Raw genomic sequence first — 25,123 nt, 5'->3', positions numbered from 1 at the left:
AGCCTATAAAATACCCAGGGCATCTTCAAGGAGCGGTGTCTCAGAAAGGCGGCATCCATTAATAAGGACGCCCAGCACCCAGCGCATGCCCTTTTTTCACTGTTACTATCAGATAGGAGGTACAGAAGCCTGAAGGCACACACTCAGCGATTCAGGAACAGCTTCTTCCCCTCTGCCATCCGATTCCTAAATGGACAGGGATCACGTGAACACTACCTCACTTTTTTTAAATGTACAAAAGTATATTATTTCTGTTTTTTCACAATTTTTAATCTATTCAATATACATACACTGTAATTGGTTTATTTATTTATTTATTTTTTCTTCTATATTATGTATTGCAATGAACTGCTACTGCTAAGTTAACAAATTTCACGACATATGCCGGTGATAAGAAATCTGATTCTGTAAATCGGAAGGGAATCTGCAGGTGGTGGCAACCCAGATAACTGCTCCTTCTGATCTGGACAATTTGAGAGATAGTGTTGCAGTTACCTGAGCAAGCAGCTGCAGTGTGTTTTGTACATGGCACACATTGTAGCCGCTGAGCATCAGTACCAGAAGGAATGCATGCTTGTGGTGGCAGATGGAGCACCAGTCAAGAAAGGTGATATTTTCTGGGTGGTGTTCATCTTCCTGAGCTTTTCTGGAGTCGTACTTTTCAATATATGTAGGCACTATTTCACTGAACTCCTTGCTTGTGTCTACCTGATAGTGGAAAGGCACTAGCGTGCCTGGAAGCAAATCACAATGGAGCAGTAGTGATTTGCCTCTCACCACCCAGCAGTTGAACTCTGATTGCTTTAGTAGAATTACTATTTATATAGATGGTTCAGCTGAAATTCTAGACAACTTGACCCACAAGTTGATGATCATAGTTATTTCACTTAACTTGGAAGGTAACTGGTTGGAATCTTGCTTGCCTTGGATGGATATTCATAAACACAAGAGATTCTACAGATGCTGCAAATCCAAAGCAGCACGCACAAAATGCTGGAGGAACTCATCAGGTTAGGCAGCATTAATGGAAATGAGTAAGATGGCAGCGCGCCTGCGTGTGCACAACCCTCCGGTGAAAAATGATATCGTATCTGTTAAATAGGGGCCGTAGACAATTCTGATTTGATGGAGAACGGACATGAAAGCACAGAGGAACATCTGGAGAAATTTCTGAAACGCTCGTTCGCTGCTGTCGTTACTGTGTGGTCAGGAATCTTTCGGACGGTGGGCCTCAAAATCCCCGGCCTTGCCTGCTTTTGGCAACTGAGAAGGAGGTCGAATCGTTCAGATAGAGATGGTGCTCAGTACTCGGTGTCAGAGAGCTGATCAGAGCTCGAAGTTTTCGGATGACTCAGAGTCGGATTGTGGTTGGCATGGCAGGGAGAGTTTTTCTTCCTTCTCCCGTCTGCGCGAGATGTGGGACATTTGAGAAACTTTAAACTCTACTGTGCTCATGGACTTCTTCATCAAGTATGGTATTGTTGCACTGTTGTAACTATATGTTATAATTTTGTGATTTTGTCAGTTTTTTCAGTCTTGGTCTGTCCTGTGTTTTGTGATATCACACCGGAGGAAATAATGTATCATTTCTTAATGCATGCATTACTAAATGACAATAAAAGAGGACTACATGTCTTCATAATCTATAATCTAAAACAGCTGACAATTTGGGCCAAGGCCTTTCAGCAGGACTGGAAAGGAAGGGGGAAGACACCAGAATAAAAAGCTGGGGCAAGGAGAAGGAGGACAAGTTAGAAGGTGATAAGTGAAGCCAGGTGGGTGGGAAAGCTAAAGGTCTGCAGAAGAAGAAATCTGATAGGAGAGGAGAGTGGACTATGGGAGAAAGGGAAGAAGGAGAAGCACCAGGGGGAGGTTATAAGCAGAAGAGGAGAACAGATAAGTGGCCAGAGTGGGGAAGAGAAGAGGGAAAGGGGAGGGGAAAAAGACAAAAAAATTACCAGAAGGAGAAATTAATGTTGATGCCATCAGGTTGGAGGCTACATAGATGGAACATGAGATGTTGCCCGTCTATCCTGAGAGTGGTCCCATCACAGCAAAAGAGGAGGCCATGGACTGATATGTTGGAAAGGGAATGGGATAGAAATTAAAATGGTTAGCCACTTTTGGTGGATAGAGCAGAGGTGCTCGACAAAGCGGTCACCCCAGTACACATCAGGTCTCCCCATTGTTGAGGAGGTTGCATTGGGATCACCAGATACAATAGACAACCCCAACAGATTCGCAGGTGAAGTATTGCCTCATTTGGAAGGACTGTTTGGGACCTGAATGGAGGTAAGGGAGGAGGTGAATAGGCACTTTTTCCACTTGCAGAGATAAGCCCCAGGAGTAAGATTATTGGCGAGAGATGAATGGACAAGGGAATCACAGTGGGAGTGATCCCTGTGGAAAGCAAAGAGTTGGGTAGAGGTATAGATGTGTTTGGTAGTAGGATCCCATTGAAGATAGCAGAAGATGTGGAGAATAATTTGTTGGATGCAGAGGCTCATGAAGTGGTAAGTGAGGACAAGAGGAACTCTATCTCTGTTAAAGCATGGGAAGATGGGGTGAGGGTGGATGTCCAGGAAATGAAGGAGATGCGGGGTAAGAGAAGCATTAATGAAGGAGGACACCTTTGGTATCCTGGAAAGGAAAGTGTAACCCTGGGAACAGATTTTTACAAGAGAAAGGGTGGGAAGAGGTATAGTCAAGTTAGCCGTAGGATTTGGTAGCTTTATAAAAGATGGCATCCTCCTCTTCCTTTCCAGTCCAGATTAAGAGTTTCGGCCCAAAAATACTAACTCACTTCCATAGATGCTGCCTTAATTGATGAGTTCCTCCAGCATTTTGTGTTTGTTGGATGGTTATTGTCTGGCAAACATGGTATAAACATGTTTCCACTTATCAGCTCATGTCTGAATGTTGTCTTGGTGCAAGGCTACTTAATTTCCTGAGGTACTACAAAATAAAATTGCAATCATTGTGCAATCATCAGCAGATTTGCCCATTTCTGACCTTCTGATGGAAGATCAGTTGCTGATAACATTGCCCTCAGGAATTCCTGCAGTAATATCATGGGCTAAGTTTATTGACTTTTAATAAACACAGCTACCTTTTTTTGTGCAAGCTATGACATTAACGAATGGTGTGTTTTCCTCTTGATGCTTACTGACTTCTATCTTTCAATCAAATGATTCCTTGATGTTGAGGACAGGGACTGATGCCTCACCTTTAGAGTTCAGCTGCTTGGAGCGCAGCTGGAATGAAACGTAGGACCAAGTTCTCCCGGGAAAACTCAAAGTGAGTACTGGTCAGAAAGGTTTGCCGGCATTTGATTGCACTTTATCACATTTTTGGATGTTACAGGGAAGGAATCAAACTGGCTGAAGATAGATTGATGAGGACGGAATCAGGTAGTTTTATCTCTTGGTTTGCTTTGCTTACCACCTGTTGCAGACACAGATGTCAGCTAGGAACTTCATGGCTTGCCCAGCGTGGTTACTCCTGGCGTCACCAATGTTTGGCAATGAATCTCCCTGTTTAGAATATATTTTGTGCACTTGCTGTTCCCAGTACTTGCTCCACATGCAGCAATAATGATTCATCAGTTTTTAGAAGAAAGGGTCAATGTTCAGATACCTTGACGATATTTGACTTGATAGCATGAAACTTCTTGAATTTGGAATTCACTCCTGAGAAGTCCCAAGGCAACTCCTTCCTATGTACTACTGTACCAACACCTCTAAAGAAGAGGAGCATTTGCCTTGTCAGTCAGACATATCTTAGGCAGAAACTGCAATGAAGAAATACTTTTTCCTGTACGCTATTCTGTCAATATGACAATATTAGGGTGTTGTTCAACTGGTCTTTCAGACTGCTTTTCCAATTTAGCATGGGGAGAATTGTGGACAACATGGGTAATCTTGGTAAATCATGAGAAGTGTACATAATGATAAATGCTAGCAAGGACCAATATTAGGACAAAGTCCACATGGTTTCCTTCAGGGGAAATTTTGCTGGACATATCTGTTGGCATTCTTTGAGGAAATAACAGGCAGGATAGGCAAAAGAGAGTCAGTGGATGTTTACTTGGATTTTTTGAAGGCCTCTGACAATGTTTTACACATAAGGCTGCTAAACAAGATAAAAGCCCATGGTATTACAGGAAAGGTACCAGAATGGCTGATTGGCAGGAGACAAAGAGTGGGAATAAAGGAGGCTTTTCTGATTGGCTGGCATTGGAGAGGGCCCAGAGGAGGTTTGTGAGAAAGATCCCGGGAATGGCTCTGGGTCTATATTCGCTGGAGTTTAGGAGTACGAGGGGCCTATCGAATACTGAAAGGCCTAGACAGAGTGGATACACACAAAATGTGGGAGGAACTCTTGATGAAGGGTCTTCGCCTGAAACATCATCTGTTTACTCTTTTCAATAGACACTGACTGGCTTACATAGTTCCTTAAGCATTTGGTGTGTATTACTTTGATTTCCAGCATCTGCAGATTTTCTCTTGTTCTAGATAGAGTGGATGTGGGAAGGATGCTTCCTATAGTGGGGGAGTCTAGTGCCAGAGTGCACAGCCTCTGAAAAGAAGGAAGTCCTTTTAGAACAGAGAAGAAGAGGAATTTCTTTAGCCAGAGGATAGTGAATCTGTAAAATTCATTGCCACAGATGTCTATGGTCGCCAAGTCATTGGGTATATTTAAAGTGGAGTTTGTTAGGTTCTTGATTAGTTGGGGAGTCAAAGGTTAAGGGGAGAAGACAGGAAACATTGGTTTAGAGGGATAATAAGCAATGTTGGAACAGCTGAGCAGACTTGATGTGCTGAATGCTGCAATGTCTTATGGTCTTATTAGACTCACCCAAGACTCTGTTTAGTTAATGCTCCATGACATTTATTATTTCTAGAGAAGAATTTTAAATAATTCCCAAGAACAAAGATATTCATACTTACCGTGCAGTCTCACAGGTTTCATTCCTTGCATTTTTCATCAGAATATTTACCAAGTAATCCTGTCCGAGATAAAAATACATAATTTTAGAATAACCTTTCTAGTAATTTTCATTTTAATGATGTATGGTTGAGACAATATTATCCTTAAAATTGAGCTTGGTTAAGTAGCATATTTTGACAAGATGTAAGAATTACATAAAACATCTTTCTCAAGGTTTCCAGAATCAAAAGTAAATAAAACGTATTGATCTTTAAAAATTAAGTTGATTCAAAAACAAATTGAGCATTCTGAGAGCCTGGTGCTTTACAGAATTATATGAATTGTAGTCTTTACAAGGGCCCATAGGAATATTGGATTCAAACATGTCAATTTAAGAAAAATGCTTTGAAGAAAATAATTGAGATAAAACAGTCAAATGTTCATAAGAACAGATGCTTGCCTGAAAGCATGACTGAAGGCAATTATTTGACAGATCATATCACTTCAAACTGTAAAGTGCATTAATGACCACTAAATCGATTAAAATCCTATGATGAAAATTACATTTCTGAGGTACAAATTCCATTTCCATCATTATTTTCATAAACCTTTATACTCTGGCTGATAGGAATACTCTGGAGACCAAGGTAACATTTTAAAACAAGATAAAAATGTAAAGGTCATTCAGAAAAAGAATAAGTAGTTTTATTATTCCTCACTGGACACAATAACACCAAAGGTTACATTTCTTTCAGATCAAAATGTGATCAATCAAATACCATCTCAAGTTTTACCATCTGAGCACAAAAAGTAAAACACTTATAAATGAAGGTATTCTACAAAACACAATAGATTATGTTCTGAGGAAACGGAATCATTGTATACAAAACAAAATCCATCTGGATTCTAAACTTTAAAGTGAAACAGTATCCGATAAGGTCCATTCTGGATTTATGTACCACCTATGGTGGCAATGACATTAAAACTAACTAGACAAATATTAATGAATTGCTCCAAGTTACACTGTTCTTCTTGCACCAGTGTTTTCTGAAGCAGGTTGATTAATTGCATTTTAATACAAGATGCTGCAATTAGGATAGTGTCTAAAAATTTACTTGACTCACAGAAAACTGCTAAGACAGGTTGCAACAGTTATAAACACTCAATATCTGATTAGGAGCTGTACGTTATGCACAATTAACTAGTCTTTGAAACATAGGTCCAATTCTACACTAATATCAGCGATGAAAGAATTCAAAAATTTCTTGCTTTCTGGGATCTTTTGACACTGTCAGAATATACATTATTTTAATATTTTTCCTCTGCTGCCAATGCTTGCGGTACCAAATATATTTATTTCCTACTCCACACCTTAACCTCTTTAAGAATTTTTCCTTAATCTACTGAGTTTTTTTATTGCTCTACAACCTTTGGCAATATCAACCCCAAAGACAAGACACTTATCGTTGTACTCAATCTTCTGCCTCCCTTTAACTCTCAGTCTACTTATCTGAAATAATGTATTAAGTGAACTGTAATTACCTTGTTATTTCGATTAATACTGGAAAAGTTCTCACTGCAGTCCTGCCAAAGGATCAACACATGGAATTATGATATTGCAGCCATGAGTGATACAGCTGCAGGAGGGGCAGGACTGGCAGCTCAATATTCCGGGGTTCCATTGTTTAAGACACAACTGAGCAGGAGGGATTAAAGGAGGAGGGAGGCTTTACTAGTCAGGGAAAATGTCAAGGACAGACTGGTGAACACATTGAGTGAGGCTTTATGGGTGGACTGAGGAAATTTGAGGAGATTTGGTTTGTCACCTAAAACACTAGAAAACTTCTACAAATGTACTGTAGAGAGCATTCTGACTGGCTGCTTCACCATTTGGTATGAGGGGGCAACTGCGCAGATCAAAGTAAGTTGCAGAAACTTGTAAAATTAGTCAGCTCATAATGGGTACTAGCCTCCATAGCATCCAAGATACCTTCAAGGAGCAGTGCTTTAGGAAAGTGGTGTCTATCATTAAGGACCCCAATTATCCAGGACATGCCCTCTTCTCATTGTAACCATCAGGTAGGAGGTACAGAAGCCTGAAGCACAAACTCAGTGACTGATGAACAGCTTCTTCCCCTCTGCCATCTGATTCCTAAATGGGCATTGAACCCATGAACACTACCTCACTTTTTTTTAAAATTTCAGTTTTAAAAAAAGAGGGAAGTGATGTAGAGACCAAAGCTAGAGTTAGTGAAGAAAAAAGTAAGAGTAGAGTTCATAAAAGTAAAAAGCAAAAATCGCATAGGTCACTAGATTCTAAAAGGACAATGAGTATAAGGGCACTTTATCTAAATGCCCATAGTATTACAAACAAAGTTAGTGAACTTGTGGCACAGATCAGTACTGAGGCATATGATTTAGTGGCCATTACAGAAACCTGATTGCAAGGTGGAGATGACTGGGAATTAAATATCCAAGGGTATCAGGTAATACAGAAAGATAGGTAGGAAGGCAAAGGAGGTGGGGAGGCACTCTTAATTAAGGATGAGATCAGGGCGATTGTGAGAGACGATATAAGATCTACGGAGCAGAATGTTGAGTCCATCTGGGTAGAGATTAAGAATAGTAAAGGGAAAAAATATCACTGGTGGGAGTTGTCTATAGGCCACCTAATAAAAAATATTGCAGTAGCCGAGGTGATTAACCAAGAAATATCTGAGGCTTGTAAGAGCGGAACGGCTGTCGTCATGGGGGATTTTAACTTGCACGTAGATTGGGTGCATCAGGTTGGAAGTCTAGAGGAGGACTTCACAGAATGCATCCATAATGGATTTCTTGAGCAACATGCTAGTGAACCTACAAGAGAAAATGCTATCTTAGATCTAGTTCTGTGTAATGAGACAGGTAAGATTAATGATCTTGTAGTCAGGGATCCTCTTGGAAAGAGTGATCATAGTATGATTGAATTTTGCATACAGATGGAGGATGAAATAGTTAGATCTAAAACTCGTGTATTGATGAGGGAGGAGTTGGCTAATGTGGATTGGGAGCACAGGCTATTTGGTAGGACAGTTGAGGAATAGTGGAATACTTTCAAAGAGATTTTTCAGTGTTCAACAAAAGCATATTCCAGTCAAAGATAGATAGATAGACATACTTTATTGATCCCGAGGGAAATTGGGTTTCGTTACAGTTGCACCAACCAAGAATAGGGTATAAATATAGCAATATAAAACCATAATTTAAATAATAATACATAAATTATGCCAGATGGAAATAAGTCCAGGACCAGCCTATTGGCTCAGAGTGTCTGACCCTCCAAGGGAGGAGTTGTAAAGTTTGATAGCCACAGACAGGAATGACTTCCTATGATGCTCAGTGTTGCATCTCGGTAGAATGAGTCTCTGGCTGAATGTACTCCTGTGCCCAAAAGTAAGGACAGTAAGTGTGGGGAGAGCTAGCCTTGGATAACTAAGGAAATAAAGGACAGTATCAAATTAAAAGCTCGTGTACAAAGTCGCAAAGAGTAGTGGGAGACTGGAGGATTGGGAAAACTTTAAAAAGCAACAAAGAACAACTAAACAAGAAATAAGGAAAGGGAAGATAGAGTATGAAAGTAAATTAACGTAAAATATAAAAACAGATAGCAAAAGTTTTTTATAAATATATAAAGCAGAAGAGGGTGGCTAAAGTCAACGTAGGTCCCTTGGAAGACAAGAAAGGGAAATTGATATTGGGTGATAAGGAAATTGGCTGAGGCATTGAATGACTATTTTGTGTCGGTCTTCATGGTGGAGGACGTGTCTAATATGCCTAAGAATGATGGACGAAATGGGAGGTGAGGACCTCGATAAACTCACTGTCACTAAAGAGATACTGATGAACAAACTAGAGGGCCTGAAGGTAGATAATTCCCCTGGTCCTGATAGGATGCATCCCAGGGTGCTGAGGGAATTGGTGGAGGTTATAGTAGACACGTTGGTAACCATTTACCAAAATTCTCTAGACTCTGGGCAGGTCCCGGCGGATTGGAAGACAGCAAATGTCACGCCACTTTTTAAAAAAGGGCGTAGGCAAAAGTTGGGCAACTATAGGCCAGTTAGCTTAAAATCTGTAGTCGGGAAAATGCTTGAAGCTGTCATTAAGGAAGAAATAGCAAAACATTTAGAAAGGAGTGGTTCCATTAGACAGACACAGCATGGATTCAGAAAGGGCAGGTCCTGTTTGACAAACTTACTGGAGTTCTTTGAGGATGTAAAGTGTGCGGTGGATAGAGGGGAACAGGTGGATGTCATATACTTGGATTTCCAGAAGGCGTTCGATAAGGTGCACAAGAGACAAATTAATAAGATATGGATGCATGCAGTCGGAGGAAGTGTATTGGCATGGATAACCAATAGAAGGCAGAGAGTTGGTATAAATGGGTGTTTCTCTGGTTGGCAGTCAGTGGTGAGTGGGGTGCCGCAGGGGTCGGTGCTGGGCCTGCAGCTGTTTACCATTTACATTGATGATTTGGAAGAGAGGACTGAGTGTAGTGTAGCAAAATTTGCTGATGACACTAAACTGAGTGGTAAAGCAAATTGTACAGAGGATGTGGAGAGTCTGCAGAGGGATATAGATAGGTTATGTGAGTGGGCCAAGGTCTGGCAGATGGAATACAACGTTGGTAAATGCGAGATCATCCACTTTGGAAGGAATAATAGAAGAGCAGATTATTATTTAAATGGTGAAAGATTGCAGCATGCTGTTGTACAGAGGGACTTGGGAGTGCTTGTTCATGAATCGCAAAAAGCTGGCTTGTAGGTACAACAGCTTATTAAGAAGGCAAATGGAATGTTGGCCTTCATTGCTAGAGGGACTGAATTCAAGAGCAGGGAGGTCATGCTGCAACTATACAGGGTACTGGTGAGGCCGCATCTGGACTACTGTGTGCAGTTCTGGTCTCCATACTTGAGGAAGGATATACTGGCTTTGGAGGCAGTGCAGAGGAGGTTCACCAGGTTGATTCAAGAGATGAAGGGGTTAACCTATGAGGAGAGTTTGAGTCACCTGGACTATACTTTCTGGATTTCAGAAGAACATAGAACATAGAATGGTACAGCACAGTACAGGCCCTTCGCCCACAATGTTGTGCCAACCCTCAAACCCTGCCTCCCATATAAGCCCCCATCTTAATTTCCTCCATATACCTGTCTAGTAGTCTCTTAAACTTCACTAGTGTATCTGCATCCACCACTGACTCAGGCAGTGCATTCCACACAACAACCACTCTCTGAGTAAAAAACCTTCCCCAAATATCCCCCTTGAACTTCCCACCCCTTACCTTAAAGCCATGTCCTCTTGTATTGAGCAGCGGTGCCCTGGGGAAGAGGCGCTGGCTATCCACTCTATCTATTCCTCTTATTATCTTGTACACCTCTATTATGTCTCCTCTCATTCTCCTTCTCTCCAAAGAGTAAAGACCTAGCTCCCTTAATCTCTGATCATAATGCATACTCTCTAAACCAGGCAGCATTCTGGTAGATCCCCTCTGTACCCTTTCCAATGCTTCCACATCCTTCCTATTGTGAGGCAACCAGAACTGGACACAGTCCTCCAAGTGTAGCCTAACCAGAGTTTTATAGAGCTGCATCATTACATCGCGACTCTTAAACTCTATCCCCTGACTTATGAAAGCTAACACCCCATAAACTTTCTTAACTACCCTATCTACCTGTGAGGAAACTTTCAGGGATCTGTGGACATGTACCCCAGATCCCTCTGCTCCTCCACACGACCAAGTATCCTGCCATTTACTTTGTACTCTGCCTTGGAGTTTGTCCTTCCAAAGTGTACCACCGCACACTTCTCCGGGTTGAACTCCATCTGCCACTTCTCAGCCCACTCCTGCATCCTATCAATGTCTCTCTGCAATCTTTGACAATCCTCTACACTATCTACAACACCACCAATCTTTGTGTCGTCTGCAAACTTGCCAACCCACCCTTCTACCCCTGCATCCAGGTTGTTAATAAAAATCACGAAAAGTAGAGGTCCCAGAACAGATCCTTGTGGGACACCACTAGTCACAACCCTCCAATCAGAATGTACTCCCTCCACCACCACCCTCTGCCTTCTGCAGGCAAGCCAGTTCTGAATCCACCTAGCCAAACTTCCCTGGATCCCATACCTTCTGACTTTCTGAATAAGCCTACCGTGTGGAACCTTGTCAAATGCCTTACTAAAGTCCATATAGATCACATCCACTGCACTACCCTCATCTATATGCCTGGTCACCTCCTCAAAGAACTCTACCAGGCTTGTTAGACATGATCTGCCCTTCACAAAGCCATGCTGACTGTCCCTGATCAGACCATGATTCTCTAAATGCCCAGAGATCCTATCTCTAAGAATCTTTTCCAACAGCTTTTCCACCACAGATGTAAGGCTCACTGGTCTATAATTACCCGGACTATCCCTACTACCTTTTTTGAACAAGGGGACAACATTTGCCTCCCTCCAATCCTCCAGTACCATTCCTGTGGACAACGAGGACATAAAGATCCTAGCCAGAGGCTCAGAAATCTCTTCTCTCACCTCGTGGAGCAGCCTGGGGAATATTCTGTCAGGCCCCGGGGACTTATCTGTCCTAATGTATTTTAACAACTCCAACACCTCCCCTCCCTTAATATCAACATGCTCCAGAACATCAACCTCACTCATATTGTCCTCATCATCATCAAGTTCCCTCTCATTGGTGAATACCGAAGAGAAGTATTCATTGAGGACCTCGCTCACTTCCACAGGCTCCAGGCACATCTTCCCACCTTTATCTCTAATAGGTCCTACCTTCACTCCTGTCATCCTTTTTTACTTCACATAATTGAAGAATGCCTTGGGGTTTTCCTTTACCCTACTCGCCAAGGCCTTCTCATGACCCCTTCTTGCTCTTCTCAGCCCCTTCTTAAGCTCCTTTCTTGCTTTCCTATATTCCTCAACAGACCCATCTGATCCCCGCTTCCTAAACCTCATGCATGCTGCCTTCTTCCACCTGACTAGATTTTCCACCTCACTTGTCACCCATGGTTCCTTCACCCTACCATTCTTTATCTTCCTCACTGGGACAAATTTATCCCTAACATCCTGCAAGAGGTCTCTAAACATCGACCACATGTCCATAGTACATTTCCCTGCAAAAACATCATCCCAATTCACATCCGCAAATTCTAGCCTTATAGCCTCATAATTTGCCTTTCCCCAATTAAAAATTTTCCTGTCCTCTCTGATTCTATCCTTTTCCATGATAATGCTAAAGGCCAGGGAGCGGTGGTCACTGTCCCCCCAGATGCTCACCCACTGAGAGATCTGTGACCTGAGCCGGTTCATTATCTAGTACTAGATCTAGTATGGCATTCCCCCTAGTCGGCCTGTCCACATACTGTGACAGGAATCCGTCCTGGACACACTTAACAAACTCTGCCCCATCTGAACCCTTGGAACTAATCAGGTGCCAATCAATATTAGGGAAGTTAAAGTCACCCATGATAACAACCCTGTTATTTTTGCACCTTTCCAAAATCTGCCTCCCAATCTGCTCCTCTGTATCTCTGCTGCTACCAGGGGGCTTATAGAATACTCCCAATAGAGTAACTGCTCCTTTCCTGTTCCTGACTTCCACCCATACTGACTCAAAAGAGGATCCTGCTACATTACCCACCCTTTCTGTAGCTGTAATAGGATGAGAGGGGATCTCATAGAAACATACAGAATTTTGAAAGGGATAGATAAGATAAAAGAAGGAAAGTTGTTTCCATTGGTAGGTGAGACTGGAACTAGGGGACATTGCCCTAAGATTCAGGGGAGAAGATTTAAGACGGAGATGAGGAAAAACTGTTTTTCCCAGAGAGTGGTGAATCGGTGGAATTCTTTCCCCAGGGAAGCAGTTGAGGCTTCTTCATTAAGTATATTTAAGATACAGTTAGATAGATTTTTACATAGTAGGGGAATTAAGGGTTCTGGGGAAAAGGCAGGTAGATGGAGCTGAGTTTACAGACACATCAGCCATGATCTTATTGAATGGCGAGGCAGGCTCAATGGGCCGGATGGCCTACTCCTGCTTCTATTTCCTATGTTCTTGTGTTCTTATTCTTGCACTACTTATTTTAAAATATATATATATTTACTGCAAGTCTGTTTTTTTTCTCTACATTTACTTACCATATATTTCATTGTACTGCTGCCGTAAAGTTAACAAATATTAATTTTGATTCTGATAAGAATGTCTGAACATGTTAACAGGGCTATAATATAGATCACTCAACAGCCTAGAGAATTTAAAGGAACAAATCTGTAGAGGGATTGCAGATTGTTGCAAGAAACATAAGGTTGTGATAGTCGGTGATGTAAATTTTCCACAAATTGACTGAGAGTCCCATACTGTAAAAAGGCCAGATGGAATAGAGGTGGTCAAATGTATTCAGGAAAGTTTCATTAATCAGTACATGGTAGCCCCAATGAGAGAGTGTGCAACACTTGATCTCCTATTAGGGAATGAGACAGGGCAGGTGACAAAAGTTTATGTAGGGGAACACTTTGCATTCAGTGACTACAAATGCCATTATTTTCAAAGCAAATATGCAAGAAGATAGGTTTGGTCGGAGGGTTGAGATTCTAAATTGGAGAAAGGCCAATTTGATGGTATCAGAAAGAATCTGGCGAGTATGTATTTAACAGGTTGTTTTACAGCAAAGGTATACCTGGCAAGTGAGAGGCCTTCAGAAGTGAAATTTTGAGAGACAAAGCTTGTATGTGCCTGGCAGAATAAAAGGAGATAAGAAGTTTAGGAAACCTTGGTTTTCAAGGGATATTGAGGCCACAGTTAAGAAAAAAAAGAGGAGGTGCATAGCAGGTATAGACAGGTAGAAACAAATGTGGTGTTTATGGAGAATATGAAATGCAAGAGAACACTTAAGAAAGAAATCAGGAGGGCTAAAACAAGGCATGAGGCTACCCTACCTGACAAGGTGAAGGAGAACCCTTAAGGCTTTTATAGATAAGTTAAGAGCAAAAGGATTGCAAGGGACAAAACTGGTCCTCTAGAAGATCAGAATGGTAGTCTACGCATGGAGCCAAAAGAGATGGGGGAGATCTTAAACGGATTTTTGCATCTCTGTTTACTCAAGAGACAGACACAGGATCTACAGAAGTGAGGTAAAGCCGCAGTGAGGTCGTGGACCCTATAGAGACTACAGAGGAGGGAGTGTTTGTTCTTCTGAGGCAAATTAGGGTGGATAAATCACCAGGGCCTGACAAGGTGAACCCTTGCAACATGTGGGAGGCAAGTACAAAAACTGCAGGGACCCTAGCAGAGATATTCAGATTATCCTTAGTGACAGATGAGGTACCAGAGGATTGGAGGATAGCTATTGTTGTTCTGCTATTTAAGAAAGGCTCCAAAAATAAACCAGAAAATTATAGGCCTGTGAGCCTGACTTCAATACTGGGAAAGTTACGGGAAGGTATTCTAACGGAGCAGATAAATGAGTATTTGGATAGAAATGGACTGATTAGAGATAGTTAGCATGGCTTTTTGCATGGTATGTTGGGCCAAATCAACCTTCATAGAGTTTTTTGAGGAAGTTACCAGGAAAGATAATGAAAGCAAGGCTGTGGATGTTGTCTACATGGACTTTGGACATTTGGCATTGGACAAAGTCCCACATGGGAAGATGGTCAAGAGGAATCAGTTGCTTGGCATTCAAGAGGAGGTAGTAAACTGGATTAGACATTGGTTTTGTGGGAAAAACCAGACAGTGGTAGTAGATGGTTGCCTCTCTGACTGGAGGCCTGTGACCTGTGGAGTGTCGCAAGGATCATTGCTGGGTCCATTGTTGTTTGTCATCTATATGAATGATTTGGATGCTAATGTGGTTAACAAGATCAGCAAATTTGCAGATGGCATCAAGATTGGGGGTGTAGTGGACAGCAAGACTATTAGAGCTTGCAACCAGAGATCTGGACCAGCTAGAAAAATGGGCTGAAAAATGGCAGAAGGAATTTAATTCAGGCATGTGCAAGGTGTTGTACTTTGTTAGGACCAGCCAGGGTAGGTCTTACACAGTTGATGGTAGGGCACTGAGGAGTGCGGTGGAAAAAGGAATCTTGGAATACAGGTCCATAATTCATTGAAAGTGACATCACAGGTAGATTGGTTTGTGAAGAAAGCTTTTGGCACATTGGTCTTCATAAAACAAAGCATTGATTACAGGAGATGGGATGTTATGTTGAAGTTGTGTAAGACATTGGTGAGGCCTGTTTGGAGTATTATATGAAGTTTGGTCACCTACCTACAGGAAAGATGTAAATAAGGTTGAAAGAGTACAGAGAAAATTTATAAGATTGTTGCTGAGACTGGAGGACCTGAGTTATAAGAAAAGACTGAATAGATTAGGACTTTATTCCTTGGGATGTAGAAGATTGAGGGGAGATTTCATAAAGGTATACAAAATTATGACGGGTATAGATAGAGTTGCCGGCTGGTGGCGTAGTGGCATCAGTGCTGGACTTTGGGGTGGAAGGTCCTGAGTTCGAATCCAGCTGGCTCAGGTGCACGCTTTCCATCTGTGCTGGGTTGAGCGTCGAGCTAGCAACTCGACCTCATAAAAAAGAAATTGCCTGCTACAGAAACATCAACAGCAAAGGTTCATGGCCTATCCTCTCTCGTGAGCTGAAAGGCAATTTCTCTCTCTCTCTCCTCTCTACAGAGTAAATGCCAGCAGGCTCTTTCCGCTGAGGTTTGGTGGAACTACAACTAGAGGTCATGGGTTAAGGATGAAAGCTAAAAAGTTTAAGGGAAACATGAAGGAAAACTTCTTCACTCAGAAGGTTGTGAGAGTGTGGAACGAGCTGCCAGCACAAGTTGAGGATGCAAGCTCGATTTCAACACTTATAAGAGATTTGGATGGGTACATAGATGGTAGGAGTATGGAGGGTTATGGTCCCAGTGCAAATCAATGAGTCTGGGCAGTTTAAATGGTTTGGCATGGACTAGATGGGTCAAAGGGTTTGTTTTGTGCTGTGCTTTTCTCTGACTGAAGACTTCACCTGTTTGTCAGTGACTCCATTCCTCTCCTTCATCAATGTTTCAAATTGAATGAAAACACTGGCTGACCCTCAAAGCCGAGCTTTATACTTCCCTTTATCAATATTGCCCACATAATGTTGCCTTTCATATTGCTTCCACAACTTTGCCTCATCCAATTTTAAGCCTAAAATACTATAAAAATTTCATCCTTGTTTCTTTCCAACCCCATTCTTTCAGATGTCTCACCCATAATCAAATCTATAAAAGTTCCAAGTTATCTAAAACTACATATTAACCTGTGTAGTATAGTTCTCATTTTCCCATCTCAGAATTTAAAATATAAATTTCTCCAACAATTTTGACCCTCAGTTGCCAAAGCATATTTCAGAACTACATCCTCTGTCATTATTTTCAGCAATGCGTTCAGGTGCTCCAACTCCTATTAAAAACATCTTCACATTGCCACACCTCCCACATCTTTTCAGACCTGCTTATTTATTAAAGCTCTGATTCTGCAATTTGCTTTATTTTTCCACCTTACATCTCTGTGAAGGACTTTGGGACATTTTTATGCTAATTGTAGCTTCTGAAAGCATTTGCACTGTATGGTGGTAGAGTAAATGAGTCTTCAATAGAGAAGCAAATATTATTAAGTGTTTAAGCACAAATTGATTTTGGAAATCAACAAGACATTTTAACTTTTCTGACTGTAACATGCTTTAGACCTTTAAATTGCTGAATTGGAATCAGCCTTCTACTTACCAAGTCAGCCAGACATGCAGAATCTATTTGGATAAGATGAATCCATTTTCTCCCTTATGAATAACTAAGTTTCTCAAATCTAGAATGGGTCTAAACTCACCAACCATCTACCTCTTACTACTCATATACCAAGGGCAAATAATTTAAGTTTTGCCAAATTAATTTGCTATTCCCTGCCTCACCAAATATTTTGATTTCATAAGGGTTTACACTGTTGAATTAAATTGCTGCTCTGCAGAATAGCAAATAATGTAGAATAATGCATGTAATATACACTGCAACATATGGAAGAAATTAAAAATATATTATTGGAATGTAACATCCCTAATAAGCACAGGAAATCAACATTGAAACAGACTGTGATGTAAATGTTTAAAACTTAAGACCACAACCACTGCAGGAAAGCTACACCTACTGTAGCAAAGTTAACATGAAAGGTAAATTATGTTTGACAATCTTGCTGCTGTGTCTCCGAGGAGACTAGAATATTTGGATCAGAGAAAACTTTTGACAAGGTCACCTAAAAGGCTAGCACAGAAGGTAAGAGCACACGGTATTAGGCAAAGTGCATTAGCTAATTGTTTAGGGCAAGAAGACAGTCGGAATAAACAGGTCTTTTTCAAGCCAGGAGAATACAATAAATGGAATGCCCAAAGATTATTTTTTTGGCCCTCAGTTATTTAAAATTTGCCTTAGTAACCAAGAGGAGGAAACAGTGTAAGGTATCTACGTTTCCAAATACCTTGCAAGAAGGTAGGAGTGCATGCTGGAATAAGGATATTAGCATTCTATAACTATATAAGGTCGGTTGAGCAAGCTAAATACGGGAAAGTGAGGACTTTGGTAAGTGGAATGTGAAAACAGACTATTATCTAAAAGGAGAAATAGTCCAGTTGAGCAAAGCACAGCTGTTTTTGTGCACAAATCACCAAGTGGTTAGCAGGAAGATGCAGCAAGTAGTTAGGAAAAACAAACAGCATATTAGTCTCTATTGCACGAGGGCTGGAGTTTAGAAACAGAGAAGCATTGTTCCAATTGTACAGGGTACTAGTGAACCCATTACTTGAGTACTGTGCACAATTTTATAATCATAATAATAATAAATTATGGAGCACTTTTCATACAAATGATATAGTTCAAAATGCTTTAAAATGGAATAACGTTGAAATATGAAAAGATGTTAGTTAAAAGCAAGGTTAAATCAATAGGTTTTCTGCTGGCTTTTAAAAGTGCCAACTGAGTCTCCATCCCGTATAGTTTTAAGTATTGAATTCCACAGTTCAGGAGCATAGTTCAGAAAAGCTGTCCTGCTAATTATCTTTTGAGGAAGAGACCAGCAAAAGACCTGAGAGCTCGAGAAAGATTCTAAAACAAATACAATTCTGCTATATACTCTGGTCCAAGCCTAGCAAGAACTTTGAAAACAAGTAAGAGGACTTTAAAATCAATTCTAAAAGATACAGGAAGCTAATGCAGAGCAGCTAAGATGTGAGCTCAGTCTGAATGAGTTGAAGTTTGTCAATAGATTTTGGTCCCCTTATTTATGAAGGATATAGTAGCCTTCAAGGCAGTTCAAAAGAGATTCTCAAGCTAATTCCTGAGATGAGAGGGTAATCCCATAAGTGGCAAAAGAAATTAGGATTATATTCTTTGGAGTTCAGAAGGATGAGAGGTGAGATTATTGAAACACAAAGATACTTCAGGGCATGACAGGATCAACGTCAAAATGTTTCTACTAGTGTAGAGTCTCACACAAAAGGACATACTTACAACATTAGAGGGTTGTCATTAAAAACTGGGGTGTGGAAGGAAATTCATGCGGGGGTACTGAATCTCTGGAATTCTTTGCCCCAGAGGGTTATGGAGGATGGATGAAAGGTCTTATTAGACAAGGAGGTAACTTAAAGCCTCTTGAAAAACTGCAACGTCCTCTTGACTTCTGGGAATCCTTGGTCACGTAAATTGGAGCAGTAGTCCTTTCAGCCCTTCAAAGCATTTCACCGTTTTGGAAGAGCTCAGTGTGTTGTAACTCATTCTGAATTCTTCAAGAAGAGGAAACACATTTTCCACATGCAACTTTTCAAAATCCCTCGGATTCTTATATGTTTCAATCAAGTCCTCTCTCATTTCTCCAAACTCCCGTGGATAGAACTTGTCAAAACTTTGCTCTTCTCTGAAATACTTCCAACATATTACATTGTTACAGAAACCAAAACCCTACACAGTGTACTGTCATGGGTGCCCTCTAACCCTCCCACATTAATTCCCCCAGCAACAACCCTAACATTTTTTTTAGTTTTCCTAATTATTTGCTGTACTGGTATTAAGACGTTTGTAAATTAGGCAGTAGGACCCCCAAGTGCCTTGGCATCTCAGAGCTCTACAACCTCATATCATATAGGAAAAACATTTCCTAATCCTCGCTGCCAACATGGATAAATTCACTCTCCGTTGACCGACACTGCCCTTCACCCTAACTGAATTTCATTTGCTGCATTTCTGCCCACTCTTCATTTTCCATGTAGCCTATTGTTACCTCTACCTTAGTTACTGCCTACCTCTCTGTACTCTAACCATACCACAGATTGTTAATGATAAAGTATATAAACTGCAAGCAAGCAGCCAGATTTAAATGCAAGTCAAAAGTACATATTTGGTCCCAGCAATACAAAGTTACTTATTTGTAATTGTTGTCAAAATGTTAGCTCAACAGGTTTCCCTCTATTCCAGTCAGTTAAACTGCATTACCTTGATATCTTCATTTCCTGTGATAATATCTGTAGCACCACTAACAGGCTGTAGTAGCGACATCTGTTGGTACAGATTAGGAAAACAAACCAGGGATCCAAGAAGAATTTGTGCTTCACAACGTGGTGCCTGTATAATGTACAACAGGTTATTTTTACACTTAATTGTGAATATTCAGGCTTTAGTGTAATTATGCCTGAAAATCAACAACTAACAAGATTCACATAATCTATTGTGTAAAAACTGTACTGGTATTAGTGAGTTTGCTAGATTTTCTATTCTAGCCTTTTGATGAAATACATTTTAAGCTACTTCATTTTCACCCTACATTTGCTGCCATGGTATCCATCTCACAGTGCACTAATGAGCAAACAAGTTTAAGTGAAAAAATACAAATGTTAAAGGTTGTCCAGCTCTCTCAAAATTACAGTCATACTCACATCTGGCATATCTGAGTTGAGGACTCGGGTGGCAACAGTGATGAAATCTCCTATCATCATGGTGAAACCAGGTAATCCAAGTAAGAAGAAGCGAGGGGAACAATGCTTAGTAAGTATGTTCAGCACATCCTAGCAAAAGTAGAGACAAAACCAATCTATTAGTAAAACAACAGATAGTTTACTACTGAAAAGCATCATGAGAAACCAATATTTAAAATGGATCTTGATGTATTGATGTACTCTGTAATTCAATTAATTATATCAACAGTAATTTAAATGATTATTATACATCAGTTTAGCAATTAATGAAATGAAAGTAAGATGTCTCTTGTTGAATTCTTTATGACCTAACATTTGAAAAATTCAAGACGACAAAACCTCATTTGAACAACATACAGTGGATTCCAGTAATTGGTACACACTGGGACCAGTACGTTTTGGCCCAATTAAGCAGCTGCCCTAATTATCTGAAGTTTCATGGAAAAAGTTAAAAGGGTATATAAAAAAAAGACAAACTGCATAACAAATTAAGTATTTAAATGAAATACAGAACAAATTAGAACACTATCAATACTATGACAGTACTATAAGATTGTGTATTAGTTCCTAATAGTTATCGATAGACTCAGTGTAAGCTACTGTGTTCTTTTGAGTGACTGTGAATAAACAAAATCAGTGTAGACAACTAGTGCAGATATTGGACTGCTTTCATACAATTTTCAATAACTGCATCCTCCGAATCTTCATTTTAATCATAAAATTCAAGATAATTATTGATACCTTCAAATTTTTCACAGTTCATAACTTGTTGAAGTGGTGAAATTGATTCATTTTCACTCCTGGCCATTTCTGGAATTTTTATTTTATTTTGATTAGGCTTATTTAGATACACAGCACAGCAAAGGCCCTTCCGGTCCTTACAGCTGTGCCACTCCAGCAACCCCTGACCACCCAGATTTAACCCTAACCCAATCATGGGACAATTTATAGTGGCCAGTTAACCTACCCAGTACGTCTTTAGACTGCAAGGAAACTGGAGAACCCCGGGGAAAACACACGCATTTTACGGGGAGCAGGTACACAGAGTCCTTACACAGGATGGCCGAATTGTACTCCAATGCCCCAAGCTGTAATAGTGTTGTGCTAACTGCTATGCCACCATGATGCTCAAGCCTGAATGCCTGAAACCACAATATGCAAAACAGTTCTGAATTGTCTTACCGCTTATGTTTCACCAACTATCAGTGACAAAAATCAGTGCTTTTTGAACACAAACACCATTTAAAAACTGTTCACTCTAAGCTTTTGCAGCGTCTAATGGCCACACAAGTACAAGCGTCTGACACTAGTTAGAAACTGTTCGGCAACAGTTTCCTGCCTCAATTAAGCGGCATAGGGTCCCAAATAAATGAAGGGAATCCCAGCTATTTTCTTGATCAGCTTTTGTTCTTTAATAGTTGTCCCAAATAAGCAGATGCCCAAATTAACCAGAATCCACTGTATATGAAATTATAACTTTTTTTAAAGAAATATACTTGTTCTAACCTCAAAATATTTGTTTCATGGATTTCTGTTAATAATCACAATATATTTTTCGAAATTCCTTTTGACAGTTGGCATCTAAATGCCTTTCTCTCAGTTAATTTTTAAACAGCAATGAACCATTGCAATTGCTCAGTTTCAAAGCTAAATATTCTCAAAGGGAACACAGGAATTATAATTAATAAAAGAAGTACAAAATAATGCTGACTGAGGCAGAACAAAGGTCTATCCATATGAGTGAGAGGCTGATTAATTTGTCATTTTATATCACACCTGGAATTACAAAGTTATGCATTGTCCTGTACCATTGTTGGCAGATATCTAGAACAGATGGGAGCTTGATTCTGTTGACATATGCTGCATTTTTATAAATGGATATCAACAGCTCAAGCTCAAAAAATGTGCTAAGTCCCTTTCCCAACCTACAGCGTAAGTCATCACTTTGGAAAAGTAATGACTTTTAAACTGTATTTACACCCACTTAAATATGCAGCATTACTATTAAGATGAGGTACAACATTATATGTAATATTTTAAGCCTTTTTATGATAGAAAGAAATAGACAAAGAATGTCAGTTTTTTGATGTTATTTAAAAAAATTATAAAAATCCTTTTTCATTACAAGTTTCACTGATCATCTGAAGATAACAAAATAAATGGTAAGCAAGAGAAAATCTGCAGATACTGGAAATCCAAGGAAGTCACACAAAATGCTGGAGGAACTCAGCAGGCCAGGCAGATTCTATGGCAAAAAGTACAGTTGTTTCAGGCTGAGACCCTTCAGCAGGACTGGAGAAAATAAAGATGAGGAGTAGATTTAAAAGGTGGGGGAAGGGGAGGGAGAAACAACAGATGATAGGTGAAACCAGGAGGGGGAGCGGTGAACTAAAAAGCTGGGAAGGTGATTGGTGAAAGAGATACAGGGCTGGAGCAAGGGGAATCTAATAGGAGAGGACAGAAGGCCGTGGAAGAAAGAAAAGGGGAGGGGGAGGAGCACCAGAGGGAGGTGATGGGCGGGCAGGGAGATAAGGTGAGAGGGGAAAAAGGGAATGGGGAATGGTGAAGAGTGAGGGGCATTACCGTAAGTTCAAAAAAATCGATGTTCATGCCATCCAGTTGGGGGCTACCCAGATGGAATATAAAGCGCTCTTTCTCCAACCTGAGTGTCAGTAGAGGTGGCCATGGATTGATATATTGGACTGGGAATGGGGAGTGGAATTAAAATGGGTGGCCACTGGGAGATCCCACTTCTGGCAGAATTAGCAAACCTATTTCATGAAATCCAGTATCTAAAGTCAACCATTGTCATGGGAACATTCTCTGTAAACTTTAGATACTGCTGTGCATGAAAATCCCAGGAGATCAGCAGTTATTGAGATACTCAAATCACCCCATCTGGCATCAAAATGTTACATGAATTACATATCTTCCCTATTTTGGTGATTAGTCTGAGCAACAACTGAACCTCTTAACCATGTCTACATGCTTTTATGCATTGAGTTGTTGCCAATGATTGGCTGATTAGATATTTGCATTAATGAGCAAGTGTACAGATGTACCTAATAAACTGGCTACTGAATGTATATTTTTAGGGGAAAAAAAGAGGGCACCATTTACTTAACAGTAGCTGGTAATTCAGTAATGAAACAGACTTGTGCCTTACAGTAGTCATAAAATATTGAAAATAATACATCTGTTGCAATCAAATCTATAACAGATGATTTTATTAAGAGATGACAAAATTAACACTACATATATCTATAGTAGGGATGGTGACGTTGAAGAGAAAGTGTGATAATAAATTAGGAAGTCTAGCAGAGAAAACAACACCCTTTCCAGGAGTCAGAAATGGCCAAGACAATAAATGACGTGGTTGGCATGCAGAAAATTATGCATTTATTTTATTAAAGATTAGTTCAAGTATACAAGTGCATTTGACCAGAATTTTAATGTAAGTAAAATATGCAGATACATTTCCCAAAACAGTAAGGAGAAGCATACTGTACTATTCAATAGGATCATGGCTGATATGACATTCCTTACAACCAATTTCCTGCACTTTTCCAAAAATACTTCGTTTTCTTATTTATTGAAATATGTCTCAGCCTTAAATGGAGATGAGTATCAGTTCTTTATTTCTTCCTTCACCATGAAGAACTTTATATTTTCACACATCAGACTCCATTTGCCTATATTGCCTAAACAACTTAACCAGTAATTCACTAATACCATCTCTTATACCCATCACCCATTTTCACAAGCTTTAATTGAGGTACTAGTAAACTGGGAGCCAGTCTAAACTAAACCTGAGCTTGTCCTGCTTTCAGCCATCTCTCCACTCCAATGTCAATCAAAAATCTCTGTGAATGACAACATTTGTGTACCTCCAATTCTCCTCCAACTGAAGGTCCGGTAGTCATACTTTGTAATCTGGATCTTGAATTCCTTTCCCATGATTTTGTTCTCACTCCTTCTTTAAGACGCTAGTTAAGATCTGCTTCCTTGACCTACCTTTTACAGGACCTGGTTTATTGCTTTGGTTTCCCATAACCATTTGACTGATCACACTGCTGTAAAGCATCTTGGGACATTATACTACATTATAAAGTGTAAGATAAATGCATACTGTTTAAGACAGTGTAGACTGATTTGTAAGGACGGCACCAAACATCACCAAAATAAGAATTTTCAAATGTTTTCAAAATACCAAACTTGCTTTTGAGCAAAAAGCCTGTGTATCAGAGTTCAAAGGTTAATTTATGACCAAAGAATACAGCTCTGAAATTCTTCTCCAGATAGTCATTAAACCAAGAACAGCAGCATGATCATCAGCCCGCAAATCTCCCCTGCCTGCACAAAAAAACAAACAAAAATGGAACAAGCACAAGAACCCCCAATTTCCCCCTCCCCAGCAACACGAAAACAATTAGAAAGATTGGGTGAAAAACACAGAATATAAAAAAACTATAAGACTGAAAAAAAGTCCATAGTCCAAGCCCATTCCCAAAATGCAGAAAAATCCGGGGACAGCAGCAGCCTCTGCCCTCTCCAGCAGCAGAGTGATCCCACCATTGATCAAAAGGCAGGCAGCCACTGCTCACTTTCTGCATTCTCCTCAATGTTTCAATCTCGTTCGTGCTTTAATTGGCGAACAATGGAATCTTTAATAAGCAAAATGGAGTTGAACATCGGCAACTGACCTGTCCTGTAGCCTTCTCGCCAAGGTTCGAGCATGCTGCCTCTACCTCCCAGAATCCTCTAGGAGAGCAGAATGCTGGAACACCCAAACAATCTCTAATCTGCAAATCACAGGCTCTAACAGTTCCAGAATCACATTCACTTAACATAGCTGAATTTGATTTTGCCTGATGTTTCAAAACATGGAACTTGGTGCTTAAATTTGTGGATGAGCAGAGGGAATTTAAAAAAAAGATTGAACATTGATATTTTATCTACATTCACTCACAATGAAACATTAGATTTTAACAATAACCAATTATCAATACAAATCAGTGAATTCATAAATTCTTTTACAGATAACAAATATTTGGTTCTTTGAACATCCAACACATTTTACAGCAAACGTTTATATACCATTACAACTCTGGTGCTACAAAAACTAACAAATTGTGCCAATTGT

General features: G+C 40.2%; 1 protein-coding gene across 6 annotated transcripts in view; it reads right to left on the bottom strand.

Annotated features, from left to right (window-relative positions):
• The window catches only part of ralgapa2 (Ral GTPase activating protein catalytic subunit alpha 2), a 538,758-nt gene that overhangs the window by 231,522 nt on the left and 282,113 nt on the right, over positions 1 to 25,123 (bottom strand). For all 6 annotated transcript variants that reach the window (XM_063056244.1, XM_063056246.1, XM_063056245.1 and 3 more), the window contains 3 exons: positions 19,942 to 20,070; positions 19,502 to 19,630; positions 4,950 to 5,008 (listed from right to left, as the gene is read on the bottom strand). In XM_063056244.1, coding sequence (XP_062912314.1) covers positions 4,950 to 5,008; positions 19,502 to 19,630; positions 19,942 to 20,070 — 317 coding nt within the window. The remainder of the gene's footprint in view (positions 1 to 4,949; positions 5,009 to 19,501; positions 19,631 to 19,941; positions 20,071 to 25,123) is intronic.

The sequence above is a fragment of the Mobula hypostoma genome, chromosome 8 (assembly GCF_963921235.1).
Source record: "Mobula hypostoma chromosome 8, sMobHyp1.1, whole genome shotgun sequence".
NCBI lineage: Eukaryota > Metazoa > Chordata > Chondrichthyes > Myliobatiformes > Myliobatidae > Mobula > Mobula hypostoma.
This window is presented reverse-complemented; position numbering and strand designations above follow the sequence as displayed.